The sequence below is a fragment of the Aspergillus pseudonomiae genome (assembly GCF_009193645.1).
Source record: "Aspergillus pseudonomiae strain CBS 119388 unplaced genomic scaffold BDV37scaffold_91, whole genome shotgun sequence".
In the NCBI taxonomy this organism is placed as follows: domain Eukaryota; kingdom Fungi; phylum Ascomycota; class Eurotiomycetes; order Eurotiales; family Aspergillaceae; genus Aspergillus; species Aspergillus pseudonomiae.
Genome location: NW_022476083.1, coordinates 42,614 through 56,255, shown reverse-complemented (window position 1 = coordinate 56,255; position 13,642 = coordinate 42,614). Strand labels below are relative to the sequence as shown.

Sequence of the window (13,642 nt, the reverse complement as noted above, 5' to 3'; positions counted from 1 at the left end):
CCTTTTATTATCTATGTTTTGGTGTATTTGGTGTAATATACAAGTCAAAGTAAACGTGACTTTTCAAGCCGATTACAGGTGGCCAGCGTTGTCTGTCAAACTATCTAACGTTAGATAGTGTTGTTACGTTCCACGTGTCTTCGGCGATCGATCAACTGATGTAGGCAGGAAACCGAAATGTGATGTTGGCCAGAATCCTCAATGCTATTGAACACACTCTGTTTGCCTGTGTGGCGGGTGATGTCTTTCCTAACTGTCTTACTCTCGAAAAATGACACTTATGAAATGTCGGAGTGTGTCGACCGGAGTTTGTGACTGTCTCCTGGACGTATCTGAAATAGGATACCAAATAGAAGCTGGATATGTTCTTTGTAACGCAACCTGCTAACATCGCCTTGAGACCAAAGGTAGCAGACACGTAACCTTACTCCTAGCCCTCCTCCACGACGCAGAAAACATTTTTTGGAAAGGAGTAGGGTGTCAGGGCCCCGGTGTAGGCGTAGGCGTAGGTGTAGCTGTGCCCGACGGACCGTTCACACGCTTCTTTTTCTTCCTCTTTCGGGCGACCACGGCTGGCTTAGCCCCGTAATCACCCATTTCAAGGTTTGTGCCGCAGGTCAGGCAGTTGCCGTTCTCCGGGGGCTCGCAGAAGATGCTCAGGCAGATAGAACAGACAAAACCAATATCGACAACCCGTCGATGACAAAAGCAGGCCGCACGGAAGTCAACATCGACTCGCGTCGGAAGAACCAGATGTCTCCTCGATCGCTGGTCAGGCAGAAAAGCCATCATTAGGTACTGCAATAGCCCCCGAGGCTCAGTCAACGACATATAGACACCCTTAGTAGCATCCGAGGCCTGTTGCAGAAACACCGCATCCCCACTCAGTTTGCACACATCAATCGGAATATGCAGCCGCTGACAGGCAAAGATACTATTCATAATCGGTATATACTGATGCGCAGAATCACTGGCGCCACTGACGGATATGATCAAGATGCGCGATTGCAACCCCTCCGCAGTGTCCGTCCCAGAAGCATGTCCACCACTAGATGGACCACCGCCCGACGTCTCCGCAGCTGTATCAGCTCCGTGGGCCTCAGCCCACGCAATACTTCGCCGGTTAATATGACTAAGAGCCAGCGTAAGCGCGCCGGCCATCATCGTCGAGTTGGTCGCTTTCACGTCCGCCCCGCTGGTCGACGCCATCAGTTCACGCAGATTGTGCGTAACTTGCTCCTCCACGATCCGGAACGGTCGGTACTTGTTCACCTGGCCCGGTCCTTCGGTGGTATTATTATCGGCCGACGACCCGTTCATCGACACGTCGCCGTCGGCATCTTGGTATGTCTTCGCGGCTGGGCTCTCGCGCGGATACAGCCACGCCGCCTTTTGGCTGTGGGAGGCTACCACGGCCACCTCGTTTGCGTAGTTACAGGCTAGGTGGGCATTGAGGAAAACGAGGATGTTTGCGATCGCTTTGGAGAGCGGGAGGGAATCTTCGAGGAGGGCCCATGCGTGGGGGTTTGTGTCGAGGATGACGGTTAGAAGGGCGGGCGCAGGATCTTTTCAAGTCAGGGTCGTCTCTTGCAAGGATTATGACTTGTATAGCTTGAGTTGAGGGTCTTACCGCGTGCACTCGTCTCATAGTGCTCTGTCGCATCCACGGCGTTCATGGTATGGTCTTATCCGGTGATTTGTATAGGTTCTTAAGAGATGAATAGAACATAACCTGATATTAAAAAGACAATATGTGAAAGAGAGATAAGCTCGAGCTAGGTAAATAATAATAAAAAAAAAAGCTCGTCAAGTCATAACATCATTAGACTTGCGATGGGTGTCGGCGTTGGAAAAAACCGATGGTTTCGTTGTTGTTCGATCCCAACCACCCGTCTCAGCCCAGGCAGTATCGGTTGGTTCGAACTGATACTTGACGCCGGGAGAAGTTGGGTAGTTGTTCTCCGCTGGTCGACTGGGGGGAGAGGAAGATCTGGTTGGGGAGGCGGTAGCGTTATCAAAGCTTTAGCTCTCTCTATCTTCGGTCACTTGCCGATGACTGTCGTGCACGTGACCTTGGGCCGGGGGTAGATGCTTAGTTCAATGTATTGCAGTATATCGAATACTAAATCTAAGAACGCTACAGCTGAAATTCTTGTAATGGGGTTTGATCTTCAGCACCTGGTATGTAAGAGACATGGCATGTCTATGGCTAGCGCTAATTATCCAAAGCAGTTTATTCCAAAGTAGATTATTGTCCAGTCTCTTTTGTTGAAGATCTGTGCTTAGAAAGAGAGCATATTTTCTAAAATATTTCATGTTGAGATATCTTTCCCGTAAAGACATCCAAGAGTGAGCAAGTATGGCTCGGGCAGGTATTGCGGAATCAACACTAAACATCTATATCTCATTAAATTGCATAAATGGTGTAGAAACCATGCCTTTGGCTTGGTGGCAGGTTGAATTGCCTATGCAATGACAGGCGCTCAAATGACAGCCTCCGGCTTTATGTGAAGGTGATCGTCTTTCTGCTCCGCATGGTTGAGAATGGGTATTTGAAGAGTATCTTTCAGAGCAACTGGGGTAGGCTGGACGAGCGGGCTACGTTGAGGAGTAACTGAGTTGCTCTGATGCTCCGTAAGACCCTTTCGGATGGCGAGAACAGAGTCGACAATGACCGCGTCAATACCTTCAGACACTTGGCGCTGTAAAAGTATTAGTCAAGCCTAACATACAGGCTAACGCTGGGGCACACTGACCTTGACATTGGCAGGATCATTGTTTAGAGTTCCATAAGAGACACAAACCAGACCCGACTCTTTAACGACTCGAACCAGTCGAGGACAGAGTACGAGTGGCTCGGCCTGCGAGACAACACCGAGCAGGTTCCACCTGGACGCAAACCGAACTCCCTCCTGCAGACTGCTGGCGCGGATATCACCAACAGGAGAGGCTCCAGAATCCGTCAAGAAGAGCACCGGGATAGAAGGTTGTTTGAAGGAAAGCAACAAACAAATGTCAGGGTTGAAACTAGAGAAGATCATGTTGCGGCCTTGACCTAACTCGTACGCCTGGGTAAGAACCGTGTCCACAAAGGAGTTCAGTTCCACTGCGTAGGTATCCATCTCCTCTTCCTCACTCTCATAGAGCATGGGGTATTCTGGCGATCTCAGTCAGATCGTCTCGTAGCTGTTCTAGGGAGGGCTGTATAACTCACTCAGTTCAATATTGAATCCAACAGATTTAGGAAGTTTCTTAAAAAGCTCTTCCAATGTGGCGAAGGGTGCTTGGATGTGATTGCCTCGGGTGTTGCCTTTGAAGCCTTTCTTCTTGAAATCGCGAGTGTGCTTGATCTTCTCGTTTAATTCCGCAGGGTCATATTCAAAACCACCGACAGACATTGAGCGTTGACGAGGAGCAGAAGTGCTTGCCTCCTTTCCAAGAGCATCAAGCGCCTGGGATGGGGAGCCAGATCGACGAGACGATCCACTGTCACCCAATTGAAGGAATTGTTCCAACGTGAGAGTATGAACTGGCGCATCAATTCCGGTTTCACTGACGAGGAAATCATGATAAATAACGGGAACATGATCCTTGGTCAGCTGTACATCGAATTCAACATAAGATGCGCCAAGGTTCGCGGCTGCAATGAACGACTGCACCGTATTTTCACCAAGCTGCAACGAATTGCGGCTGGCCATATTCTTACCCAAGCCACGGTGTCCAATAACCATGGTCGAGCTCATACTCTTCCAATAGGTCCGGTCACCGGTGATGGACATGTTCGGGTGCTTGAAAGGCGTGACGATGAGGAAGTTGAATGTGACCGTGCCGATGACTTCCAGGGTGTTTGCAGCCACAATAGGCACAGTCGAGTCACCCTTCAAGTTGATGCGATTGGAGCCTACGCTTTGCTTAATGCTAGAGAGTAGTGCCACACCACGCCCAACCACCTGGTCTTTCGAACCAGCATAGGTCGGGACGAGGTCGAATAGAAGTCTCACTTTCGTCGCGTCGGCAGTATGGAAAACGATTGGCTCCGTCGAGATATTGTCTTGCACAGGCAGATCGATGATCTCGGGTTCTCCATGAGCCCCGTTAGCAGAAACAACGATGGACAATGCAGTATCAAGCTGGGTGGAATGAGCGTTCTCCATTGGGATACGATCAAGGTTAACTGCTTCCACGGGCCTGTGCATATCCATGGTACCCAGGCTCACCAAGATCATGGCCTCGTCGGTAAGATACCTGTGTCCAAAAGATTTAACAGGTTCAACATCCCGCGTACTAGAACTACCCGAGGGCGTGCTGGTGTTAGATCTTCGCTCAATCAAAGAGGATGGGGCTGGAGGAGAGGAGGAAGCTACAGGGATCGGTATCACAGGCTCGGCTTCCGCGACATCAGGCTCAGGTGTAAGTTCGGCAAGACGTCGAGCGATGTCAAGGTGACCTCTCAGCGCTGCATGTTCCTTCGCAGTCCACCCAGAGGAGTCGGCTTTTTCAAGGTCGGCACCAGCTTCAATCAGCAGGTCTACAATGCTCAGCGACCCATCAACACTGGCAATGAACAGTGGTGTCCAAGAGTACGTGTGCTCAACCAATTCCGTATCCGCCTTTTGGTCACAGTTGCCCTCTAACAAGATCTTGGCGCACATATGATGGCCAAACCGGGCTGCGACATGTAACGCGGTTTCGCCTTGCTCATCCTGATAGTTGATATCAACCCCTGCATCCACCAGAAGCTTGACGATATCAACAAAGTTTGCCTTTGTGGCCATCGCAAGTACTGCGCTTGATTTGGAGACCTGTTTCCGGGTGGTCGACTTATCCGCACTGGCATCTTGCCAGTTCTCGGCGTCTAAAAGGGTGCGTGTAGTTAATGGGTGACCACCAACCACACTCAGATGCAGAGGGGCCCAACCATCATTATCCTGCCAGTGCGGCCCATCGATACCCCCAGAAACATCAAACATATCCCATGCCTGCAGGTGCTCGATGATGACTTCACAGACCACTCTGAACCCATACTGAGCAGCATAGTGCAGTGGGGTACGACCCGAGATATCCTTGGAAAGCAGAGCAGGTCGTTGCCTAGGCCGGAGCTCCTCTAGCAGGTGGTGTAGAAGCGATACCGACGGATCTGATCTATCCAAATGCTGAGGGTGATCCGACTCCTTCACTACATTCCGAGGAGGCTGCAATGTTGGCAGGGCAGCGGGCGTAATATAATTGGAGGTTTCAAGGGGGAAGTCCAGGACCATTGAAGCGGACTCCTCCGAGTCAGTCGTGGACTGTGTCCGACCGATTGAGATCACTAATCTGTGAATGCAGTTACGCTTGTTGATATCATCTTCATCCTCGAGGCTATCCATTCGGTCGAGCAGGACGGAAATGCAGCTTTTCGAGCGGTAGTAAATAGACCGCTGCAAGAGGCTCTCGAGGACTTTAGGGAAAAGGTTTCCTCCAAGCTTGTCCGTAGAAGTTCTAAGGTCCTCCAGTAATTCCAGGAGGACGTGTGTGTCATCTTTGCGCAACGCTTCGTCGACAGCGACAAGCAAACTCGAGGGTAAGTTCAAGTGTGGGCGAGCCGGACCCCTCTTCAGTGAGAGGGAAGAGCGAGTGGAGCTGGCATCGTCTGAGACCTTCTGCTCACCAAGTACCGAAAGCCAGTCATTGATTTGCTTCAATGACTCGGTGACCCGCGCATTCGAGGCGAATGGAGATGGGTCGACCTTCGTTTCTAGATAAGTTCGCTGCGCATGGACGCCTACTTTCTTATCCAGTTTCTTGGTGATCTTGATGAACCCACGGCGATTGACTTCGCCGTACCACTGTAATTTCCGTAGCTGGCCGCGCAGCTCAAGCAAGGCGGCCAGAAGGTCCTCAACCTCCTCCGAGTCAAGACGATGACCAGCATCCAAAGATTGGCCATACCGATCCTCTAGCAACTTGAGGCGGCGAGCAAAATCCGAGTACTTCTTGTTATAGAAGTAGTCGACATCCTCGAGATTTCGATCGAGGGAGTAAAAGAATCCTAGGGGGTCAGGTCAGGAAGACCGCTTCGCGGTCCAGATACGTGGAAACTCATAGAAACGGCTCACCGGCAAGATCTGCCTCATGGCCAGCCTTCACATCTTCTGCCGCCGACTTGATGAGCTTCTTCAACGCCTTGTACTTGATGTAGGAGGAGCTCCACTCAGGAACGACATTCCGTGGAAGATTGCGCCCAAACTTCATTATGTTCTCGTTTTCTGACAATCACAACGAGGTATGATCTGTATCAAGGAAAATGAGCAAGCTGTAAGCTCCTCTCGATAACAAGTATCTCGGATGCTTGAGAAGATCCCGGGGGCTTTTTACACAAATTATCCCAATCACCAACTTGAGAAGATATAGACCAGTGGCGGAATAGATCAAGAACAAGAGACGGATTCGAGAAGGACAAAGGAAAAGGACAGTTGAAACTTCGAATGCGGCAGCGCCATGTGTCAGTTTACAAAGAAGCCATTGCGCAAGGTGTTCGTCTCTGTGCCAAGGTGGAAAAGACTCTCACGGTTATATCGATTGAAAAAAGAATGTTGAAAAAGGATGTGTGATAGTATGGGCAAAGATATGGATACTATAGCGTGGGCGGAGTCAGCACGTGAAAAGCTCAACCAGTCAGGAAAAATTGCGGTGAGAGATGCCGTTATGGAGTAAGGGCAGCTCGGATACGGTCAAGAAGAAAGAATTCAAAAACAAAAAAAAGAGAAAAGAGGGAACGAAAAAAAAAAAAAAATTTATTTGACTTTTTTACTTGGAGGAGGTCAAGGTACCACTGTGTATAGACATTCACCAAGTGGATCAGGGAGGCTCAGTGACAGTGCACATGGAGGAAACAGAGGCCAATACCTTGAGAACCCGGAGTCAAGGAACCAGGGAACGCCTGAACAAAAGTGGCAACAGGGGGCAATAACGAGTGAGATGCGCCAAACAGAGCACACGTTCCGGGAGGCGGAACGTTGAACTTGACTCTTCAGGATAAAGAATCAATGGAGCTCCACGAATTAATGCTCGGCGTGCAAGGCGGGCGATCTCTGATTTGCTCGCGCCACACTGTTTGTTCCGGGGGATGTGATCTCGGGACGAGCGAGAAAAACGGTACCTTACAGATGTGTAGAATGCGGGAGGATGACGGTAGGGTTAATCAATGCTTGCCCTCAGCCTCCGTATCGATGAAGTAGTAGAGTCGTAGGTGAATGCAACGTAAGTGTGGTAAAAAAAAAACAACGGTCGCAAAGGCCACAATAAAGTAATGTGTCAAGACCAATAACTTATCTGTGGGTTTGTGAAGAAATTGTCAAGATCCTTCGATTCCGGATCGCCACCACTATATATAGTCTCCCACGGCCTCCAGGGCTTATTCCGTATCATAATGAATTAAACAATTAATGCTTCCCTCCATGATCCATACCCTTGGAGACGGGAGAGGGGCCGTGGAGCTTCGGAGAAGACGAGAAACATCAAGACAACATCCCATTTGCCCAAGGGGGTCGAGACTTTGATCCGAGCTTTCCACAGGCCAAATCAGAGTTCGTGTTGCATACCGCCGGTGGAACTCAGTTGGTCAATCTCTTTCATTCCCCATCACCAGCTTGGTGCCTTGATCCTCAAAACCAAATGATGAGTTCAGAAGGGTGGGGACACCGCCGTGTTCCTTTTCCATTTCGAAATCCTCTGCCCCTTCTCGTGCGTTTCCCTGCATGTCACATGCCCTTCCGTACCCCTTAAACCACACCAAGAGGTATGGAGGAGTCAGCAAGGGATCAAAGACACTCCGGGGAAAGAAGAGAGTTAGGGAACAATTTTCGAAAATAGGGTTCTTCTGGATAACTTCTTCCCCCTTTGCTCTGTTATTGGAGCGGAGAAAAGGAGTTGATCCCCTGGTGTTGTTGTCAAGTGCCACCCACTTTGATGATGTTGTACTGTGTACGGACGGAATACACCTCGATCCACAACTCAAGGTAGGGCAAACACAATACTTGGACTGTATAGAAATTAGTATCCAGAGCTACTACGGAGTAATAGTAAGAAGCTATGGGTGAGATCGACTTTAAGCACCTTCAGCCCCATCAATCACGTAGTCTTACACAGTACATGATTGCTGCTGTGTCCATCCCTGCCACACTCCCTCTAGAGTTATCATTTCCCACCTCACATGAACACACAGCCACCAGATCGATGCGTCACTTGTCACGATGCCAATTGAATCTCTGTTTTGGTCACCGGCATTCTTTCCTTTATTTCCAGAAGCCAACCCCACCGACGATGAGTATTGAAGGTAGTACTCCGTCCGAGATGTCGGTATGACCAGTAAACCAAAGCAATGGACCGCTCTGATTGGCCAACCGCCACTCTATAAGAGTCGAACTATTTGCCCACCATCGTCAATCGTTCTTCTCCTAATGCACCGCCTGCGTAGCTTACTTGTTCTAGACTAACCGCCATCATTCTTCCGCCCAACGTTCCATTCAGCTGATCATGTCGGACTTTATCTCCCAAATAACCACCGGTCGGTGTCATAATCGACGCACTTTAACGCTACCTGGTGACAATCATAATCATAATTCCTTGCTTTTTACTCTATCTCGGCACATAGTACTAATATCGTACCTACCATAACCTGAAACCTGTTTCACCCATTCACACAAAGCACGGTCCGTTGCAAAAGTACGTGGGGGTTGCGTTTAACTATGATCGTCCCCGCTCGCTGACTCTGACGTCGGTTTGCAGCGTCAGTCGTGATCGAGATGAGGGGCTCGGTTATCGGGGCATATAATTATTTTGGGGGGGGATTACTTACTAGATTCCTGCATTTGGAAGCATTAGATTTCATTCTTCTGTATATGTTAAGGCGTCAGAGTAGTCTCTGATATAAACAATGTTAAGAACCAGAAGATAGATAGCAGAAGGGAACTAGGATTCCATATAAAACAAGGGTGTACATAAGCGCTATGCATAAGTGAATCAACTTCGATCAGTCCACCTCCCCCCATAAAAAAGAAAGAAAGAAAGAACGCCACCAAAACCTCATACAAATAAGATGGAAACCTCACCACCACTACCCTACCCACCCAAAGAAACCCACGTAGTACATGTACGTTCTCTAGAGCACCAAGCCTATCCTATCCCCAACCCCAAGTAAAACCAGTCCTAACGAAGCCCCATCAGAGTGTTTATTATCCGAGGACAGGGGTAGGACAGGGATTTAGGCGGGGGTAGAATCGGCCCTGGCTGATGCTGAGTGGATGGTGGGGACAGGGTTGCAATGGCCGGTTCAGGGTGTATAGGGTTTGTGATGACAGCTGTGGATAGCGCTATGGCATGTGAGTTAGGGGGGAAAATCTCTAGTTGAGAGCTCATATCAAAACTGTATCATGTAACGTTCTAGATAACCCACTGAAAATACATCACAAACAGTCATCCTGGTCTATGAATGGCCCGGTAAAGCGCAAATGTCCTGATTGCCAAACTGAAACCGACACCGAGCCCATTCCCAGCCCTCATAACCTGGGTAAAATCGTAAGATAACAGAATGGGAAATAGGAAGAAGCTGCCGGCAAAAACTACAAAGGACAGCAACGCCGAGACGCAGGTCAGAAAAACAAGAACACCTGAGCAATTCATCCCTAGCCCACGCCCGAATAAAATAATCAATCGCTAACAAGCAAGAAACAGGAACAAACCGGTAACCCATATTTCATGAAAAAATAGATCCAAAACATCATTCAACAAGAGGCTTCAATGCTTCAACTCCTGTTTGGAGGACCGCGGTATTCCTCGATGTCTTCAGCACATTGGTCAGTATATCAACCGCACCGCCCTGCTTCAGAGCTTCTTTGGCGCGCCGGCCAATATCACCTGATGCGATGGAGCTCATGTTCCGCACGCATGCCACCCCTCGGTGCAACAACCCCTCATCATCTTCCTGGCAAAGACGTAGCAAGAGCGACACGCCACGAGGCTTATCCAAGACGGCAGCGACGACGGAATCAAACTCGGTGAGCATAGCTAGACCTCCTCCAGCGGCTCTTCGGGTTGCGATATCATCCGCGTCAGTAAGAGCGAGCAAGATATGCAGGCGCTGCCCAGCCCGTTTAGAGCCATCCGCAAATTTCACTATCCCAGCCTCACAAGTCATTAGGTTACACACTAACTCACATGCAGCCCGTTGAATCAAAGGACTGTTGGAAAGCAACAGATCCTCGATCACTGACCATGCCTGTCGGACAATGGCATCCGGCGCACTCTCATCCGGATGAGAAGCGAGATTCGTGAGGGCAAGGAGGCTTTCAAAAATGGGCAAAAGATCGCGGGGCTGGTCCGCCGAAGCCTCAGGGGCCACCAGGAGTGCAGTTAAGGGTCGGATAGCCGAAGTGACCTGCGGAAATCCAGATGGAGGGAAAACGTGTGACGGATTCACAGAGATCAGAATGCGGGCCAAGGCGTGGGAGGCATTAGGCACGGCTTCGTTTGCAATCGAACCAGAGCTCCCCTGTCTCGAAGTGCCAATATTGAGCAAAAGCTTGACACCACCCTGCTGGGCTAGGGTTCCTCTGGTTTTCGGATTACGGGACAGCGAAAGCATGATCTTGCCTATAAGGCCCTGGATGGAAGGGAGATTTGTTTTGCTGCACTCAATAAAAAGCGGCATGATACCAGCTTCAATGACGGCATTGCAACGAGCGATAACGCTTTCATCCTTCTCGAGGGGATTTGGGCCCACCCGGGCATCGGGAGAAGCCTCTGCATACGACTTGAGTTGAGACATCTTCTTTTGTTCTTCACTCAAATTCGGAAGGAACTGGGTGATGTTCACGAGTATCATTAGGGCACCATAGAGAACCGAGGAATCGCTCAATTTCTCATGCAAGACCTTGATCAGGTCCCGCAGAAAAGTCGAGTCTTTGGCAAGCTGTTCCTTCACAATCGGCTTCACGGAGGAGTATGCTAAGCCCTCAATTACGTTTTGAACATTCTCACCCTTGCGACTCGACATAATGGTCTTGAACCGCCCGATCAATTCGGCAACGCTCGCATCGTCACCCTGCACCTGACCATTAGATCCCGATGCTTCCTTGTCAGAAGCGCGTATCTTAGCCAATACCACCGCTGCCAATTCGGACGACTCATCGCTGCCGTTAGTCAGGGTGTGAGAAAGCCAATCGGAGAAATTCTTGGCGATAGCTTCGCGACAGGCCTTGTTAATACAAGCAGCGTTCAGCAGCTCCAACACTGAAACCTCCACTCTCCGGCGCTTGGCATCCCTAACAGATACGGGCGTTAGGGAAGCCATGAATCCTTCCGATAAGAACAGAGTAGCCGCAATCTCAGGGATGACAGGGAAAACCGCGGCTGTAGCCGAAAACGCGATGATATGGTCATCAACGCGCGTCTTGGTAAGTTTGGCAGAGATGAGCTTGGTGAATCGATTCTGTCCGATTTCCTTGGAGGCTTCAAGATACTTGACGGTCGCTAAAGTAGCTTGACTTCTCCACTCAAGGGGCAGCCGATGATCCAAGGAGGACACGATTACATCCAATTCTTCATCATCAATTTGGTCCTGCAACTTAGACGCATCGACAGCAAGGAGTCGCGCGATTCCCTTCAGAGAGCGACCGTCCAAGTCATGGCCTGACTCCATGAGCTTAGCGATGAACAGCAGGAAAAGCTCGCGCTCGCAATGCAAGCGAGCAGCCTCGGAGGGCCATACTGAAGAATCCAAGACGACGGTATCGAGGCATACCGCCGCGCCGTCGCCTCTATCGTACATCTCATCAAAGAACGTGGTCACCGAAATCTGCAGCTTGTCTGAGAAAAACTGACGAACGCTGGCATTTTGCCGAACCAACCCTGAAATGATATCATCTTGCAACGAAGATAACGCATGTGCTTTGTGCGCTAGCAAAAGTTTGGCACATTCTAAGGCGACCTCCTCCGGAGGCTTGAGCCCATCCGTGCGTAGATACAGGGCGGCATCCTTTCCAGCACTTTCGTCTTTGCGAGAAGTGTAACGCCGGCAGAGATCGAGCAAGTGGTGACCAGTTGCCTCCTCTTCCTGGATTTTAATGAAAGCTTCCTTGACAGCTGGATTGTCTGGGGCTAAAGACAGCGCTTCTCGGAGATTCCGCGAGGCAGCCTGTGATCGGGTTGAAGAATAATACGTTAGCGGACTATCGATAAGACTCCACACAAAGTATTGGCCATGCGGGACAAGGGGTGAAACGTGGAGAGCTTTGGAAAATCACAGAAAACCAAAGAAGCCAAAGAAAGTGACATGACAGGACAGCACATACTTCACGATGACCAGCGTCTACTAATTCAATCGCCTCCCGTGTGAGGTGTACAGCGCGTTCCTCGCCTGTTGAGTGAACCATTTCAGGTCTGTATGTGGCGGGAGAGTAAAAGCGCGAAGGAAAGAAAGTCGGTATTCGGTGGGCGTGTGACGGAGGAAATAAAGAGATCGATCGGCAATAAGGAGAAGAACAAGAAGAAGAAGAACGGAAGCTGTCAAGGTAATTTATGATTGCGGAGACAGCAAGACGTAATCAAGTCCAGTTCGTAGATAGAGGTAGTAAGTCAACCCACGACCTTCGGAGCGATGGTCGAGCGACGAATCACACATGCAGTCATGGAGATAGAGTAAGGGAGAAAAGAAAATTCGAGGCGGGTGCAGACGTCCGTTGACAAGAATAGAAATAACCAGATCTCACAGGTGGAAGGGAGGAGAGCAAGTGTGTGGGAGAGTAATTTCTTTTTCCTCCTTGTGTGGAGTAAGTGTATGAATGATTGATAGACTAGTTTTTTAGTATGGGAACCCTTCTTTTTTTTTTTTTTTTTTTTTTTTTTGCCTCACAAGATGCATCATACTCCGGAGTACACCTGAAGGAATGATGACGGGCCCCGGCCGTTTGGTACGCGGTCTTACAGGTGATCGGAGGGCAAAATGGTTGGCCGGAGTATGGGTAATGACCGGTGTAATGCTGAAGTTTCTCTGTAAGATCCCGAGTATCGGTGATGCATCGACTGAGAGGATCCTTGTAACGATACGGTCATACAGGATCGAGACCCCATGGAAGAGGGCTCGGCGCTCCCCTTCGGGGCGTCCACCGGTCGCCTTGCTAACTCCGAGGCTTCTGATAAGGCCAGTTTTCTAGAAGCATTACGGCCCTCCCTTTGGCTACCAAGACAAGGGTTGTCTCAACAGTCCTCGGACCTCTCAAGGTACATACATATATAACTAACCTACTTAAAGACGGGCGATATAAGTTACCGCGTAGTCCGCTGTGAGAATTCAAAGGAGCAGCCCCCGGCCCTCCAAGTGCATCCAGAATACCAATCAAGACTCCCCGATTTGGTAAAATTACCAGATCAACTGATATCGGATCGATTGGAAGGACGAACCAAGACGTTGCTTGAAGGACCAAGCAATACTCTACAGGTAATCAAAACATCTAATCAGAACCACATCCCATGCACCGATAACAACTACAACCTTCTCGGATCAACGTCACCAACCATAGCGGTCCGCCCACCCACGTTGCCAATAACTCAACAATCCCACGGCGTCAGCGTACCAAGACTTCCAAGACCCCTTCTTTTGCAT

At 49.7% G+C, this 13,642-nt stretch overlaps 3 protein-coding genes across 3 annotated transcripts; all 3 read right to left on the bottom strand.

Moving 5' to 3' along the window:
• Positions 1–144: 144 nt before the first annotated feature.
• On the bottom strand, positions 145–2,005 carry BDV37DRAFT_226601 (TFIIH/NER complex subunit TFB4). Its single transcript, XM_032080268.1, has 2 exons — positions 1,631–2,005; positions 145–1,565 (listed from the first exon to the last, which is right to left on the bottom strand). The coding sequence occupies exons 1-2, from the start codon at positions 1,674–1,676 to the stop codon at positions 481–483; spliced, it is 1,131 nt and encodes a 376-aa protein (XP_031937013.1). The 5' UTR covers positions 1,677–2,005; the 3' UTR covers positions 145–480.
• On the bottom strand, positions 1,957–6,813 carry BDV37DRAFT_259731 (glycerophosphocholine phosphodiesterase). The gene is made up of 4 exons (XM_032083170.1): positions 6,099–6,813; positions 3,215–6,031; positions 2,757–3,157; positions 1,957–2,702 (listed from the first exon to the last, which is right to left on the bottom strand). The coding sequence occupies exons 1-4, from the start codon at positions 6,232–6,234 to the stop codon at positions 2,484–2,486; spliced, it is 3,573 nt and encodes a 1,190-aa protein (XP_031937012.1). The 5' UTR covers positions 6,235–6,813; the 3' UTR covers positions 1,957–2,483.
• Positions 6,814–9,109: 2,296 nt separating this feature from the next.
• On the bottom strand, positions 9,110–12,859 carry BDV37DRAFT_259718 (UNC45-central domain-containing protein). The gene is made up of 2 exons (XM_032083169.1): positions 12,333–12,859; positions 9,110–12,175 (listed from the first exon to the last, which is right to left on the bottom strand). The coding sequence occupies exons 1-2, from the start codon at positions 12,411–12,413 to the stop codon at positions 9,761–9,763; spliced, it is 2,496 nt and encodes an 831-aa protein (XP_031937011.1). The 5' UTR covers positions 12,414–12,859; the 3' UTR covers positions 9,110–9,760.
• Between the last annotated feature and the right edge of the window lie 783 nt (positions 12,860–13,642).

Bases quoted from the DNA above. Each gene is read 5' to 3' on its own strand.
- BDV37DRAFT_226601 (XM_032080268.1), bottom strand. From the start codon at position 1,676: ATGAACGCCGTGGATGCGACAGAGCACTATGAGACGAGTGCACGCG. The intron at 1,566-1,630 runs GTAAGACCCTCA...TGACTTGAAAAG, and splicing joins CTATGAGACGAGTGCACGCG to ATCCTGCGCCCGCCCTTCTA.
- BDV37DRAFT_259731 (XM_032083170.1), bottom strand. From the start codon at position 6,234: ATGAAGTTTGGGCGCAATCTTCCACGGAATGTCGTTCCTGAGTGGAGC. The intron at 6,032-6,098 runs GTGAGCCGTTTC...CTGACCCCCTAG, and splicing joins CCATGAGGCAGATCTTGCCG to GATTCTTTTACTCCCTCGAT. The intron at 2,703-2,756 runs GTCAGTGTGCCC...ATACTTTTACAG, and splicing joins ATGATCCTGCCAATGTCAAG to CGCCAAGTGTCTGAAGGTAT.
- BDV37DRAFT_259718 (XM_032083169.1), bottom strand. From the start codon at position 12,413: ATGGTTCACTCAACAGGCGAGGAACGCGCTGTACACCTCACACGGGAG. The intron at 12,176-12,332 runs GTATGTGCTGTC...ACCCGATCACAG, and splicing joins TAGACGCTGGTCATCGTGAA to GCTGCCTCGCGGAATCTCCG.